The 16,678-nt window shown below is 54.5% G+C and overlaps 2 protein-coding genes across 2 annotated transcripts; both read right to left on the minus strand.

Annotated features, from left to right (window-relative positions):
• Positions 1-47: 47 nt before the first annotated feature.
• Positions 48-10,484, minus strand: CLK3 (CDC like kinase 3). Its single transcript, XM_071568051.1, has 13 exons — positions 10,365-10,484; positions 9,958-10,106; positions 7,190-7,397; positions 5,119-5,212; positions 4,788-4,854; positions 3,726-3,842; positions 2,260-2,426; positions 2,017-2,111; positions 1,551-1,680; positions 1,274-1,356; positions 835-914; positions 627-717; positions 48-426 (listed from the first exon to the last, which is right to left on the minus strand). The coding sequence occupies exons 2-13, from the start codon at positions 10,104-10,106 to the stop codon at positions 241-243; spliced, it is 1,467 nt and encodes a 488-aa protein (XP_071424152.1). The 5' UTR covers positions 10,365-10,484; the 3' UTR covers positions 48-240.
• A 2,019-nt stretch (positions 10,485-12,503) lies between these two features.
• Positions 12,504-16,368, minus strand: LOC139678177 (synaptotagmin-4-like). The gene is made up of 5 exons (XM_071568825.1): positions 16,356-16,368; positions 14,133-14,950; positions 13,561-13,726; positions 12,845-13,011; positions 12,504-12,659 (listed from the first exon to the last, which is right to left on the minus strand). Exons 1-5 carry the CDS (start codon positions 16,366-16,368, stop codon positions 12,504-12,506), a joined length of 1,320 nt encoding a protein of 439 aa, XP_071424926.1.
• Positions 16,369-16,678: the final 310 nt, after the last annotated feature.

Raw genomic sequence — 16,678 nt, forward strand, 5'->3', positions numbered from 1 at the left:
GGCAGAGCTGGGAGCAAATACAACTCTACATCTGCCAACAAGGGAAGTATCAAACAATAAGAAACACTTTATTTTAACTTTACAACATATAAATAGACAAATCTGTGCTTTCCGATGGAGCTTTCCTTCCCTCTCTGCTCCTCAGGGTCCTTGTGGCAGTGCCCCAGCCCCTCTGGACTCGGGGAGAAGAGGGGGGCAGAGCTGCAGAGCCAGACTGAGCCGTGGTACAGAGCCCAGCCGTCATCTGCTCAGGTCCCGGCTGGTGCCCCGCCCACACAGCATCCTCTCCTCTGCAGAGAGGCCAGCAAAGAAGGGATGCAGGAGGGCTTCTGAGAACGTGATCCTCTGCGAAGGGTCAAACTCCAACATCCTCCTCATCAGGTCAAAGAGCTGGGCGTGCTCCAGGGAGTCGTGCAGCATGTATGTCTGAAAGGGAAGGGTGGGGGTACAGAGAGGGACTCAACCCAGGCCCTGAGGCAATGGCTGTCTCCCATCCCTCCACTTCCCTGATACTCATCCTGCCTCAGCCAGACCAGTAGGACTGGAGATCCGTAAAAACCAGTTAGCACACGTAGTTCCCAACCCCAAACGCTCCACCCTGACCTGGGGAAGGGAGCAGCACCTACCCGTAGGGGCTTGCAGTTCTCTTGGACATATCTCCCATCCGATGTGTTCTCATCCCATACCAGGCTGCCATTGTGGAAGTATTTTTGCTTCCTGCCAAGGGAGGGTGGCAGTCAGTGAGGCAGGGTATGTCCCACGGTTATACCATCCAGGGGAGGACAGAGAATTGCTGTCCTGAGCCCTGAGCTGAGGTCAGAGAAAGGTTCTTACCGAGTTTTGTGGACCATGTGAGATGGAAGTGGCCCAAGGATTTTCTCCATCATCACAAGATGCTCACGATTCTCATGAGTCTGCAAAGGAACAGAGCAGTGGTGGGTTAACTCAGAGCTTGGAGAGCTGATGACAAAAAGTCTGTCACCTATAGCAGTACAGGGGAGGAAGAGACAAGCCTCCATCAGGAATGCTACAGGTCCTGTCTACCTCGTCCTCTTGACTTTCCCTTTCTTCAGGGAATAGAAATGACCTGAACCCAGAAGTGATCCAAACCCTGTCCCTTTCAGTAAGACACAAATCCTCAAAGTATCAGTTTTCCTGGGCTCATTTTCACACTCAGCTTCTGATTTTTAGTGCCTGATCTGCATTTCCCTGCCCTTCACTTAAGTCTGAGCCATTCTGGACATTAAGGATTCTTATGGAACAAGAATCCTACCTGGAAGAGCGTGAAACCACGGTAATACTCAAACAGAATGCAGCCAGTGCTCCAGACATCACATGGCTGTGCCCAGCCCAGCTCTGCAAAGAAAATCAAATTAGCTGTGTACTCTCAACAAACCCCACCAGGCTTCCACTACCTCCTGTTTGGAGCCACAGAGATTAGACCGAGACAGACCTAGAAGTTATCTATCCAAAGTTTGAAGGGCTCCTCATCCTGAGACAACTCTTGCACTCTGCCCCCCTGAGACTCCCCAAACCCCAGCAGTTCTCACCCAGAATCACTTCTGGGGGACGGTAGTGCCGGGTAGCCACGATCGTGGTGTGGTGCTCGTGATCAAAGGTGGCACTTCCAAAGTCTGCCACGCGGATGCTCGTGTTCCGGATGGACTTCTCCTCACAGCTCTGCAAGTCAAACAGAAGGCAGGATCAGGCTTTGAGAGGGACCCTCTGCCCCTGTAACTGCCATGTCTGCACCACTCAGAGGGATTTTAACTGCGAAGCTCTGAGCTCTCTACATCTCAGAGCAGTGTAAGGAAAACCACTGAACGCTCCACTCCAGGGACTGGAGCCACTGAGGGAGCCAGAAGGCTTTTAGAAGACACAAAAGGCCTGACTTCCAATTTGTTCCCACTAAAAAGGCTTTTAGAGCCTGTATGGAGCAGGGAAGATCCAATTTCTGTAGAGAGGGAGAGAGAGGCTCTTCCTGGTGCATTCACTGCTCCTTTGGACATAACTCACCTTATTCTCATTGTAGAGAGTGTCAAAATCTGAGTTGACAAACAAGATGTTTTCTGGCTTGAGGTCAGTGTGAGTCAGCTGGTTGTCATGCAGAACTGCAGAGGGGAAAGAGGACAGAGAGAAAAATGTCTGTAAGAAGCAGAGAGAAGCCCCCCACAGCTTTGCCCATCCAAGTGCCAAGGCAGCTCCTCCAGCTCCCTCCTAGCCTGTTTTGGGGAGCAAAGCTGGCCCTGGGTGACTTACATCTCAGGGCATGGCAGAGCTGGTAGGCCATGTGCCGGATCTGAGGGAGAGGATATGGCTGGAAGTTGTTCTCCTTCAGGAACTCGAATGTGTTCTTGCCCAGCAGCTCAAAGGCAATGCACATGTGGCCGTGGAAGTTGAACCAGTCCGACATCAGGACACACAAGCTGTGCAGGGAGAGAGACAAGGATTAACCATCTGTTACAGTTTCAAAATCTTTCATGGAACTTTTTGTCCCTTGCCAACACAGCATTTTGAGGGCTGGGAAGCCAGAAGGAGGTGGTCTGTAGGAGCTCAGTTTTTTCACTACCTGTAGGGGCTGAGCTGGGGACAGTCCCCAGCTAACTGTCTAAAGCCTAAACAAGAGCAGCCAATAGCTTTGCATTCCAAACTGACAGCTGGGGGAGAGGATTTAAGGGGAGGTCAAAAAACTTGGCTGGAGTTTTTACTTTTGCTTTTGTTCCTCCCCGCTCAGGAGGTGGTGAGAGAAAGGTTCCCCTGCATTCACTTTTTTTTCCAGCACCCACACACTTCTGGCCTGGGCTTGGGTGCTCAGTTGTGGCCTTGCTGGGCTTGCAGCGCCTCCAGAAGAGTTCCCAGCTTGCCCCTCAACTCCAAAAATCCTGGATTATTTCCCTTGAGGACAGCCACCACTGCCTGGATTTGCCCTGGACTCATCAGGGGACCTGTGCTGTCTGCAGAGGAGCTTCCAGCCTTCCCAGCGCCTCAAGGACGGTGAGAGGTCCCTGCGCTGCCCACGGGGAGGGTTCCAGCCCCTCTCTGTGCCGCGTTCCCGCTGGGCTTTGGCAGCAGCACCGCGCGCTCAGGGGCAGCTGCTGCCCGGCCGGAGCGACCCCTGCTGTTCGTGACTGGAACTGCGCCCAAGGGCAGAACTACAGCACCTGACTGACAGTTTGGGGGTTTTTTATACATATGTGTGTGTGTGTGTGTGTGTGTGTATATATTTCTTTACAAATATATAGATATATTAGTAACAGTTCTTTACTAATATATATATATTAGTAAAGAACTGTTATTTCCCTCTTCTACATTTTTGCGTGAAGTCTCTTAGTTTTGAAATAATAACTTGGAGGGAGGAGTTTTCCTTCTTTCTACCCCAGGAAGGCTCCCGCCCCCCTTAGCAGACGTTTTGTCTTGTTAAACAGACACCACCCTTTAGGGGTCCACAGAACAGTCATTCTCGCTGTTCCTGCCCACTTCAGAAATGGCTGATGAGCAAAGCTCCAAGCCAGGTGACTGAGGAGCACAGCAATCCAGAGAGACACCTCCTCCCTGCTAAGTCACCTTCAGACAGAGCTCCCCAGTTCCAATGGGACAAGTCAGCAGAGGAATGTGACCAGTTTCCCCCCTCACCACAGGAGGCACTTCCTGAGCCCCATCTTTCTTTGGATATCTTCTGTGCAAGGATGTGGTACTGACTGGCCAGGAGTTTTGTAGGAACTTACAATTTGTTCTCCTTGTCCTTCTCTTTGATTTTTTTCAGGACGTTGATTTCCAGCCTGGCTGCTTCTCGGTACTTTCCAACGTTTTTTATGATTTTCAGTGCTACCTGTGATTTGCCTCTGTAAGGGAAGAAACACAAGGATGGAATCAGAGGAAAAACCTGTGCCCACATGTCCTCAGTCCACAGGGAGAGGACACATCCCAGTTTGTGTCATTTGTCCTAACAAAGCTCCACCAAACATTTATGCTGCTTGGCAGTAGTTAACTTGAAGGAAAAGGTTTTATTGCTGGGTAATGCTCCAGAGATATTCCTGACAGAGCAGTCCCCAAAGTCACTGCAACTCCAGCAGCCACCTCCCTGCTCCAACCATGCCAGAGATTCCCATGGAGGTGGGAGAGCCCAGGGGCTCCTACAACAAGCTGACCCCCAGGGCTCAGAGCCAGACAAAAGGTCACAATGGGACAAGGGTCAAATGTAACCACAGAGGAGGTTAAAAAGATACAACAGAGATGTGCCCTGGCAGATTAAAAGGTTGCTGGGCCCACCTCTCAGCTGGAGCTCACTGCAGCAGAACAACCTTGAACAGCTGGAGCCCAGGGCATTAGACTGGATATTAGGAAAAATTTTCTTCCCCCTGAGGGTGGTTGGGCACTGGAATGGGCTCCCCAGGGCAGGGGTCATGGCCCCAAGCCTGACCTCAAGGAGCATTCGGGCAATGCTCTCAGGGACATGGTGGGATTGTTGGGGTCGTCCTGTGTGGGGCCAGGAGTTGGACTTGATGATCCATGTGGGTCCTTTCTAACTCAGGATATTCTAGGATTCTGTTCTATGAACCGGTGCCATTGAACAAACCCACCCTGCTTCACTTAAGTCATCAGCCTACAGATTCAGGGGGCTGAGGTATGAGCCCTTCCACTTGCTCTAAGAAACAATTTCTGCTGTAGCAACACATGCAGGTGACAAATTTGATGCCATAGAGCCCAGGTAAAACTGGTGCACTTGGGACACCCTGGGCTTGATTCACAAGGGACAGACAAGTTACCTGGGAGAGAAAGATGCTCACCTGGCATGGTCCACACACTCTACCACTTTGCCAAAAGTGCCTTCACCGAGGCTGCCGACAATCTCATCTAGGAGAGAAAACAGGAGCAGGTGTGAACTTTGGGGGCTTGGCAAGAGCAGAGCTCCTGCAATTTCACAGCAATAAAACGTCAAAGCAAATGAAAAAATGTCTCTCACTGCTACACTCTTTAAACTCAAGTGTCTATGCTCTGCCTCAGGCAAGTTACTGTCAGTAAATAAAACACTAGAGACCCCTCCAGTACAATAAGAGAGATCTGGTCTAACACGGGGATAAAAGTAGAGAGGTAAAGTTTTACGAAAGGTGGCTGTACATCGCTCTTGAAGCCAATCGCCGATCCTGCACACCAGGTGACCTTCCTTGTCATCTTCCACGCTCCTGCTGCGCTTACTGCTCTGTTGGCTTCTCTGCACACACCGCCCCCCGAGACGGCATTTTGTGTGGTCATTCAAAGGTGGAGAGACGACGGTGCGTCGGTGGTTGGATTTTCCAGATCCCAGCATTTCATAAGGCACACAGCATATATAACGATAGGGATATTGCAAGGGACACGTCAAGACACAAACTAACTTCAAAACAGAAAAGTCATCAACAGCTACAGGTATGTAAAGAAAACTCTCTTGTTAGCTACGGCCTGTGGTGCCACTGCCACCTCTCGGGCAGGGAAATGCCCCCCTCTTCTGGGAAGGGAAGCAGCAGCTGGGAAGCTCCAGTGTGAAGGTGGCTTGGCGTGGCACCACCATTCCCCACAGAGGAGGAGCTCCCTCTGCAGCACTGGAGGATGCTGCCAGAGGCACGAGGAGAAGGAGGGCTTTGCCAGCAGAACGTCATTTCTCCGCTGGCAAGCATGACGAGTGCTCAGTTTGGACAGGCTGCCCAGTAGAAGCCAGAGTAGCAGTTACCCCTCTGTGTATCCTGCTCTTTGTACCTCGATTAATCCATCTCCAGCTCCCCAGACCAGTGTCCTGCTCCAGCTGTGAATCAGCCCTTCCCATCCTCACAGAACCAACTACCACATTGATCCTAAATCCACGTGCCCAACTGGCTGCACACAGACCTGGTGGGGCATGTCAGCCTTGGGGTGCCAATTTAAACTGGGAAAACTGTAAGGACAAGACAGGTAAATAAATCCCTGAGGAACACTTCAGGCAAGGTCCAAGGTCACAATCACCCCCTGCTACTGCAAGCTTCTACTGGAAAACCAGCCAAACATTCCTACAAGGACCCAGGGTCCATGAAATGAGCTGCCCTAATTCCTCATCTTGTCCTAGTCAGCCTTAAAAATAGTAACAATCTCTACAGCCAAAGACATTAATGAAAACCTCGACATTTCCATGCCCGAGTTCCTAGTGGGCTTCTCTTCTGTGCCACTTGGCCCCAGAGCTGGTTCAAAATAATGAGCTAGGATCAAAACTCCCCAAAAAATCAGCTGAAATGGAGGAGAAGGTAGAGAGGACAGCTGGGATAGCTGTGAGGCTTCAGAGGAGTGCACACGCGCCAGCCCAAACCTGCACATTGTCACCACTGTGCACACCCCACGCTGCAGGGTGTCCATCACAGCCCTGGCTCTCTCTAAAACTAAAATTAAAAATTCGACAGGAAAGAAATAAGGAGGAGTTCAGGAGTTCCCAGCCATGCAGATTATCCCACTGCCAGGATCAGACTGTCATTTAGTTGCGGTAACATTTAAAGTGAGAAGTGGAGAAGAGTGGGTGACGCACTTGGTCTGATACCTCACACCACTTCCAGGGTATTCCTGGGAGCAGCCTCCCTCCACCCAGCTCCAAATATTCCCTGATAATCCTTGGAAGGAATGCCACATTTCAGGGTAAAGTTTGCAAAGAAGCTGAAATCCAAAGAGAAACAGTGGAAGAGGACATGTGTGTATCCTCAGAAGGTGGGAGCCTCTGAGTACTGACTAGAGACCAACCCAGAAGGGAATCCTGGCACAAAGCCAAACCAAGGAACACTGTGTATCAAACCCCCCTGAGAAGCAGCAGCTGTAGGCAGGAGCAAAGCCCTGGTCATGGATAAACCCAAGCAATACCGATCCCTGGGAGCAGGGCTGGCCTGCAGCCAAGGCTCGCCCCTGTCAGCCCATCACGTGGGTGCCATTGGAAGCTCTCTCTGATCCCCTCTCTGGCTGGAAAGAACACAGCTTAGTTCCCTCATATATTAAGGTTACAGGGGTTGGACTAGTAAAAATCAATAGCTATGAATGTTTCCCGCTTAGCACGACACAGATTTGGGACTTTACAATTCCACGGAATGAAAACAAACACAGAAACAGGATTCGAGGTACTCACCCAGAGTGTTCAGAGCTGAAAGGAGGCAAGTACAGTTAAACCCTGACCATTCCTGAGCCCATTCTGGATGTTACTCACCGAGGAGGTACTGCTACAAGACCTGCTCCTGCGTTTCCGGCAGTGGTGCTGGTATCTCTTGGGCCGGTGCTGATCCCTGCCCCTGGATCGCCGCCAGGTCCGTGGGCGTGTCGAGTAATAATCCTCCTCGAACAACGGGCTTCGTTCTTCGAACCGGTAGGTATCGCTGTCCCGCCGGCACCTCCTGTGGTAAGGCATCCTCTCAGGGCTGCAGCACAAACAACAACACTGTTACACGCCTGGAAGGCTGAGTCCTGCTGAAACTAACTCACAGAATATCCTGAGGTGGAAGGAACCCACAAGGATCATCAAGTGCAACTCCTGGCCCTGCACAGCACACCCTAAGAGTTCCTCCCATTGTCCAAATGCTCCTTGAGGTCTGGCAGGCTTGGGGCCGTGACCACTGCCCTGGGGAGCCTCTTCCAGTGCCCAACCATCCTCTGGAGGAAGAGGCTTTCCCTACAATCCAACCAAACTCCTCCGACACAGCTCCCTGCCATTCCCCCTCGGGTCCTCTCACTCGGTCACCACAGAGAAGTCCTCCTGCTCCTGCTCCCACTCCCTGCGGTAGGAACTGCAAACCCTCTGCTGTGCCTCAAATGTTGACCACTAAGGAGGTTTGTGAGAGAAAACAGAGTGGCATTCCCACATTTCAGCAAGGGGAAAACCACCCTCTGAGAGCTCCATCTGAGCTGCCTACCTTGTGTACTTGCCTACCTTGCTACAAGGCATGTTGTGGACTCCCATGCCCCAAAGCGTTGAAGGTCAGGCTGGAAGGAACTTGGAGCAACCTGGGCTAGTGAAAGGTGTCCCTGCCCATGGCATGGGGTGGAACTTGATGAGCTTTAAGCTCCCTTTAACCCAAACCATTCTGGGATTCTATGATTCGACCTCACCTGAGCCACCTCTGCCACCACACACAAGTGTTTGTCATCGTTCCTCCTCCCTCAGGAAGGTCTCTCATTAGTTCTTAAATAAACAAGAACCAAATCCAGCAGTGGGGCTCCAGTTGTCACCCCAGGGAGGGGACTGGAGGTCCCAAAACACCAAGTCCTTGGTGAGTGCACAAAGACATCAGCTCCACAGATCATTAGAAAGAGCCAGAAAGAAAATTTCCTCTCCATAGTGTAGCCAACCTTCTGCCCCTCTAGCAACAACCTCCCAGCATGTAAGGAAGACTTTTGGCCAAGCTCATCTCTGCATCAGAAATGATGCAGAAAGGGCCTCAAGTCCTCAGACAAAGCTCACCTGTTTGAGTATTTACATACAAGCATCACACACAAGGTTTTGGCTACCACGTGGGCACATCAGTGATAAGAGCAGCCCTTCCTGCTTCTGCCCCCCAAAGCACGACTGCCCCTTCTCCACCCCAGATGGTCTAACACACCAGATCTCACTTTGAGTCATGTTTCACAACTCATTGAGAAAGAGGCTGTTTTAGGTAGAAGATGTTGTAACTCTGAAATAAAAGTAGTGCACTGGCTTCCCAAAATAATCCTGGGCATGTGCCAGGCCAGGTCAATGCTGCAACCCTGCAATGGCATTGCTAACCAAGACCTTCAGCCTGGAAACTGGAATTTTTGCTGTTTGCACCTCTGCCTTGTCAACAATCAGCTCCCCTCACTGACAGCTTAACAGGACACAGGTTTGAGTGTGGGGGTTCAGCTCAGCATGGACCCAGAGTAGAATTCCAGACTCTGCCAAGGCAGTGGCAGCTCTCAGTCATTGCTAAAGTACCCAAAACACAAACCCTGCAGCTCTGCTCCAACTTCAGCCTAGAAACACCTTGGTGAAACTTCACAGCATGCTTTGGACATACACAGGAAGCAGAAAAACAACATGAAGGACTCAAAACCAGAGAAGACCTGAAAAGCTGAGACTGAAACTAAGGGATAAGACTGTTTTCACCTGTTTTCATCCCAATCTCCCCCAAATTACTCATCAAATGGAAAAAATGGAAAAGCCCATTGCATGACCCAGCTGTGTTTCACAATCTGCTCCTTTCAAGTAAACAAAAGCCAGGCTGAGGAGAGTGAGTGATCTAGAGAACATTTAAAGGCGAGCTCAGCTCCAACCTGGCTGCACCTGCCCAGTCCAACCAGTGGAACCACAGCACCCCCAGTACCAACAGTCTATTCTGGCTGCACATTTTGACATGGCTCCGGCCTCTATTCCAGAACTCTCCTCCTATCCAGAGGCCTTATCCTACTTCCAGCACCTAATTGTCTCTGTGGAAACGCTGAACAAAGAAAGGATCAAAGGTAAAATCCAGAACCAAAGCAGGAGAGATCAGTGAGTGGTTGGATCCTTTAGCTGGGATGAGCTGAGGGAGGTCTGTTGTTACTTCAAATCTTATTTTAATCCTGTCAGAAGGAAGTGGGTTGTTGGGAGAAAGGCTTTAAAGCCTCCACAGCATGGAAACAATTCCAGGGTAGGTTGTTCCCTTGCTAATATTAAAGCCACGGCTTTGGGAAGAACTTCAGCATGGCAGGGAAGGCACACACAGACACACACACAGGTACACACAGACACACACACACAGGTACACACAGACACACACACACACAGGTACAGACACACACACACACAGGTACACACACACACACACACAGGTACACACACACACACACACGAGTAAGCCCTTCACTTTCATCCCTGGGATTTACATGTTTAAAGCCGATCTGCTGCCAGGAGATGAACGCCAGCTCGGGAACACCAGCGGGATCAGGATGAGGGTTACTGGATCACCCGGCCCGAAGCGCTCCTACCTCCTGGACCGCGATCGCCGCGGGAGATCCCTGCGGGGCAGACACCGCAGCCTGGGCTCGTACTCCCTGCTCCGGGACCGCCGCCGCTTCCACCGGTGCCCCAGCTCGGCCTCCTGCTCCGGGGAGCGGAACCTCCTGCAGTGGTGCATCTGCGGGCACAACAGGGCTCCAGTCCTACACCCCTCACTCACTCACTCCCCCCTGTGTGCTCCGTGAGGGGGCACGGCCTGCGGGCCCCCCGCGCCGGGCACGGGTGATGTCGGAGGGCGCAGGGCCCGTGAGGTGCGGGCCGGTTACCAGGCCGGGCCGTTCTCCGCCCGCCTCCCCTCGCGTCCCTCCCGTGTCCGCCCGGCCCCGCTCCCCACGCGCGTCCCCCGCGTCTCCCCATAGTCCCCCCGCGGTCTCACCGCCGCCTCTCCCGCCGCGCTCGGCGGGCCCGGCTCGGCCCAGCCCAGTCCCGTCCGGCCTGGCCCGGCCTGGCCCGGCCCGGCCCAACCCCTGCGGCCCCACAGCGCCGCCACTTCCGCTTCCCGGACCGGGGTTAAACCCGCCCCGCGGGGCCGGGACGGGCCGGGGGCGGGAGCGGGTTAAACCCGCCCAGAGGGACGGGATGGGATGGGACGGGATGGAGCGGGTTTAACCCGCCCTATAGGGATGAGATGGGATGGGATGGGATGGGACGGGACGGGACGGGATCAGGTTAAACCCGCCCCGCAGGGACGGGACGGGACGGGATGGAGCGGGATCGGGTTAAACCCGCCCCATAAGGATGGGATGGGACGGGATCGGGTTAAACCCGCCGCAGATTGACGGGACGGGATGGAGCGGGTTTAACCCGCCCTGTAGGGATGAGATGGGATGGGACGGGACGGGACGGGACGAGATCGGATCAGGTTAAAACCGCCCCGCAGGGACGGGACGGGACGGGACGGGACTGGACGGGATGGGATGGAGAGGGATCGGGTTAAACCCGCCCCATAAGGATGGGATGGGACGGGATCGGGTTAAACCCGCCGCAGAGTGACGGGATGGGATGGAGCAGGTTAAACCCGCCCAACTGGGACAGGACGGGACAGGACGGGACGGGACGGGACGGGACGGGACGGAGCGAGATCGGGTTAAACCCGCCCCACAGAGACGGGACAGAGCGAGAGGAGGATTAAGCGGGATTGGAAGGGCAGGGACGAGCGCGTCTCTCACAAGGCCGTGGCGCCTCCTGACCCACCATGGCCTTCCTCACTGCAGCCATCCTCACCCTCAACACGGCTTCCTTCCCATGGTCCTCCTCCCTGTGGTCTGACTCACTATGGTCTTCCCCATCGTGGTCTATCCCACTGTGGTCATCCCCACCCTCCCCACAGCCTCTGTCACCATGGCCTTCCTCACTGCAGCCATCCTCACCCTTAACACGGCTTCCTCCCAATGGCCTTCCCCCCTGTGGTCTGACTCACCATGGTCTTCCCCACTGTGGTCATCCCCACCCTCCCCACAGCCTCTGTCACCATGGCCTTCCCCATTGCAGCCATCCTTACCCTCACTGTGGCTTGCCTTGCTGTGACCTTCCTCATTGTGGCCATCCTCACCCTCAGCACAGCTTCCTCCCTGTGGTCATCAGGGCCAATCCCACCCTCACCATCGCCATCCTCACCTTCCACACAGACTTCCTCTCCAGGGTCTTTCTCCTCACAGTCTGCCTCACCACAGCCTTCCTCACCATAGCCTACCTTCACTATGGCCATTGTCTTCCCCAGCATTGTCTTCCCTGTGACCTTCCTCATCATGGATTATCTCACTGCAGGCCTTCCTTGCCACGGTGACCCTCCCCATAGCCTTTATTGCAGTGGCTGTGCATCTTCTCCCCCAGTGGCCTCTGCAGACAAGCTCCTTCCACCAGATGGGCTGGGAGCCGGGACTGCCCCATGGGTCACAGCCTGGGGGTGAGGAGCTGGTGGAAAAGCTTCTGTGTTCAGTTAGTCCATGTGGAGAGAGGCCTCAGTCCTCATAATTACTAATTAGCACCAGGCAGGGGTTTGCTCTTCCCCACCCCTCAAGCTGACCTCCCTTCCCAGGCCACCACTCCAGAGGACATAGTGGCCCATGGATGCTGCTGGCCTGTGGATAGGAGAGTTCCAGTGACTCCACACATGTGATCATCCCTGACCTCTTTATTTATCAACCACTTGTTTGGGTTAGCAATTAATTAAAACTGCCAATGGACACCTTTCTCACCAGGTGATACCAGCACATCCTTGTGGCTCCTCTCTAGTGTGTCCCAGTCCGTGGTGATGGTGGACAGAACAGAGAAAGGCTGCTCTTCTCTCCTCAGTGTTGAAGCCACCTCAGACAGGCTCCATCTCCTCCAGAGCCTTTTGGGAAGGGGTTGTGCCAACCACCACTGGTCTCCAGCCCTGGAGTTAGAGCCCAGACTTCTCCCACAATGACATGTGGGTGAGACCTCACCTCTCCATGGCTCAGAGATCCCACTTGGCTCACTCCTGTGGGCACCTGAGTCCTGGGCAAGCCCTGCCTGTGGACTGTGGGCAGGATCAGGGCCTGGGGGTGTTGGGCTGGATCTGGTGCCACCGTGCTGACTCCAGTGGTCCCTGGGTGCACATGTCCCTCCAGTGCAGCAGCCCAGTCCCAGGAGCACGTGTCCCCACCTGCACGTGGCCCAGCACGGAGCCGTGGGCATGGAGGCGAGCCTGTGGCAGGAGAGGGGAAGTGGGACATGGCTGGTGGCCTTCCATCATCCCAAGAAGAGCAATCCCACCCCAGCAACCTCCCCTGGGCATCAAGAAATAGCTCCTCTGGGCGCTGAGCGCCCAGGTGCTGGAGCACAGGTGATCCAGGTCACCTCCTTAGCCATGGTCACCTCCACCCACCTCACCTGCATGACAATGAACTCCAGTGCCAGGTCTTGCTGCTGGATGTCCCCAGCAGGGATGTTGAAGAGGAAAGGCATGTTCCACACAGGGTTGTAGCTGCTGATGGACTTGGTCTCCTTGGTGTCAATGATTTGGCCGTTGTGATAAAGGTGGATGATGATGTAGTGACCTGGAAATGGAGACAGAGCCATGGAGAGAGGGACCTGCTCTGGACACACACCAGGGAAGGAGGGTGGAAATTCCCCAGCTGTGCCAGGGGGACTACAGGACCTCTCTGAAACCATGGGAAGAGCGTAGACAGCTCCTGAGGTTTCACCTACCCCTCTGTGGTCAGGAGGAGGGACTTCTAAAGTCCTCAGCTAACATCCCTGCCCACATCCCAGGCTCTAAGTGGTCAGAGGGAGCCAGAGATGACAACAGCCAGCAGGACAGAAAGCAGCATGCTAATTTTTGACCATAAATACGTATATTTTAAGCATTTGGGGGCCACATTTGGGATATCAACTACATTTTCTGTGCTCATTTTCATGGAATTACAGAAGGGTTTGGGTTGGAAGACACCTTTAAGAAAAGACCATTTAATTCCAACCCTCTGCCGTGCTTGGAAAAGAGAAGTTCAGGAGGAAATAAGAAAATCCACCATGCAAAAGGAGGGGGAACCATCCCCTGTGTCCACCTGGGCATCTCCTCACCTCCTGGTCCATGTCTCGTGTCATACCTGGCACGCCTGGCACACGTGAGAGCCGGCCCAGGTCCTCTGCCTTGCGGACCAGCACCTTGATCCGACTGGCCAGAGCCTGGTACTGCAGGAGAAGGAAGAGCTGGCCGAGGGATTTGGGTGATGAGGAGAGGACACTGCAGCTCGTGTTGTGGGTGCTGAGGCGCTGAAATGGGAGGAGGGAACAGGAGACACCATGAAACCTTCTCCATCCTTATCTAGTTCTTCCAACTCAGCAATGCTTGTCCTCCATCAAGGTTAAGAATGGACAAAAATGAGTCATGAATGGCCAAAAATGAGTCAAGAAGGTGGATTCGATGCTTACCATCACTGCATGGATGGTGGCCACTCTGCATTTATCCCTTACACCCCAGCACTCCCCAAAGAAGTGCAAAGCACCCAAGCAGAGACACTGCCATGGACTTGTATCACAATGGGGAACACCACAGGAGTAACAGGTGATGTGTCAGGAGATTCTCCCTCTCCCTGTGGAGTTTCAGCACTCTCAGACCGAGCACACCTCAGCCAAAACATGTGGACAACCCACCACTGGAAACCATTGCTATCCTGACCTTCCTGAGCTTGGTTTTGGTGCTCGCCAGCTCCCAGGTGTAGCTGGAGGAGGCCGAGGTGTCCCAGGAGGCCTGGGAGCAGGGAAACAGGACCTCTCCCACGAAAGAGTCCTTGAGGCTGCGTGACTTGGCGTAGATGGCAAAGCGCAGGGTGAAGCTGCTCAGCTCCTCGGGGCTGTATGGGCCAAACCGGCACGGCTCCAGGTGGGCAGGGAGGAGGCTCCTGCGGCACACGGGCACGCACCGGGGCGCCGGGAGCCGCGGCAACAGGTTCACCTTGATATAGGAGCCCTGGTGGTCCCGCAGCCCCTTGGGCAGGGGGGAGACGCCGAGGATCGTCACGGTGAGAATGGCCTCTGGTGGGGAGTAGGACAAATGGCAGTGGAGGCGGGGACGCTGCTCGGAGGGCAGTGGGGATCCTGCGGTGGGGCGGACCAGAGGGCTCTCCTCGTTGCAGAGGAGTTTGGCTCCAGAGATGGTGCAGCGACGCTGCCACACTCCCGCCAGCTGCGGGAGGAAGGGGAGAGTGGGCAAGGATGCTCTGATGTGGAGTGAGCTCCCGTGAGATGCTGGTGATGCCAAGGAATCCTCTTTTGGCCGGGTACCCAGCACCTCTCCTGCCACCTCCTCGTCGTGGTGCTGCTGGATGGGCACTGGCACAGTCATTGCAGGCGGAGCAGGTCCCAGCTCCACGGCTGCCAGCTCCAGGCTCAGGTGGGGACCCGAGCGCTGGCGGTGCCACCAGCACATGGCACAGCCCAGGAGGACGCTGAGGCAGAAGAGGAACAGCCCTGCACTGAGGAAGACCTGCAGATGCACTGGAGAGAGAGAGAGGGCATCATTAGCAGCACGGATCTCACCAAGGCTGTACCAATGTGGCTCTCGGTGGGTGCTGGTGCACTGGAAAGAACAACACCTGAGTGCTCATCTCCCCTGGGACCCACCTCGCCTCTGTAAACTGGGATTGAGCTGGAGCATCCCAAAGCCAGAAGGTAGGAGAGGAGCTGGCAGGGCCAGCATAGCACTTGGGCAGCCTGACACCACTCTGAGGCTAAAACAAACCCAGCCTCACCCTGGGAATGATAAGGGCCATGGAAAACACGGGAATTATCAGCCCTACTGCTAGGCTGATGCAGTTTGGACATGATTAACACCATGCTTAGTGGGGCGCACAAAGGGCATGGAGGAGAGCAGAGGCACCTGCAGGTGGGGATTTGGGGTGTCCAAGCTGGATTCAAAGTAGCAGTGGCCCCTGAGGTGTGAGACACCCAAGTTTGGCTCTGAAAGAGGGGAACCCCCTCCCTCAGCTGTGCCCAGAGGACTGATATCCTGCAGACAGTGAGCTGGGTTTTATCCCTCCTGGTAGGGATGCATGTGGAGTTTGTGGCCTCCCTGGCAGGGTGGCATCCCTGCACATGGGACATCTAGGGAGCAGGGAACCAAACTCTTGGATATCAGGACTAAAGTTCCTTAGACAATGTGGGTTTCAGAGGTGGCATCTGTGTGGTTGTGCTGGGGAAAACTCCCTGTGCCCAGAGCTGGCTTTGCCTCCAGCCCTGGAGGGAGGGATTAAGGAGAACAGGACCTGGACAAAGCTGTACCAGAGTCTGAGCTGGGTTCCATTAAGGGACAGGGACGTTTGAAGGACAAAAGCTGGCATTATCTCACCCCACTGGGCTGGGCTTCACTCCCCAGGTGCCTTAATCCGTGCTGGGCTCTCCTTTGTTGTTTGTTCAGGAATTTAGAAAGGCATGGAGAGAAGGGGGCTGGGATGTGAACCTGCCCGAAGGATTATATTCCAGTTCAAACAACACCTGCCAATGCCTGTGGCTGTCCAGCCCTGGGAAAGGGAGTTGGGAGGGCCAGAGCGTGCCCATCCCAGGCATATGGACACACAAGGGTTTGCAGGAGTGGGGGGAATGGGAAGGTGCACTGGACCCCTTGGGGTGCCCAGTTCAGGGTGCTGGGGCAGCTGAGCCAGATGATCCTGTGCCAGGACATGCTGCACCAAGCAGGTAACAGGGCTGCAGGGCTATTATGGACCATGGTGGCCACCACGGAGACCTTTGTCACTTGAGACCAGGTGTCTGAGCAGCTCTGGATCCAGGGAACAACTCTCCAGCCCACACTTCCCCCCTCTAAGGCTGGAGGTGGCCAAACCCCATGGCAACACACACCCACCTAGGGTGGTTTTCCACCCCTCACTGCCAGACCCCACCCTACCTGCTTCAGGCATCGGGCTTGGAAGCACAGAGGTGAGGGCAGGTGAGTCCTTGAGCCCTCTCAGCTGCGTTCATGCAGGGAAAGGCTGGAGCTGGGAAAAGCCAAACCCAGTGGTGGGCAGGAGGGGAGGGAAGGTGGGGGGAAAGGCTCTGCCTTCACCTGCCTGCTGCTCCGATAGGCTGGGACCAAGCCCAGGTGAGGCCAGCCCACTCTCACTGCTGAGGGGGGGGTGCTCACCTGCAGCCAGGTGCTGATGGAGGAGATGGCAGGAGGGGAGAGGTTCCCAATTCCATGAGGGGAGTTTGGTGGGAGGATGAGGAAGG

The sequence above is a fragment of the Pithys albifrons genome, chromosome 13 (assembly GCF_047495875.1).
Source record: "Pithys albifrons albifrons isolate INPA30051 chromosome 13, PitAlb_v1, whole genome shotgun sequence".
NCBI lineage: Eukaryota > Metazoa > Chordata > Aves > Passeriformes > Thamnophilidae > Pithys > Pithys albifrons.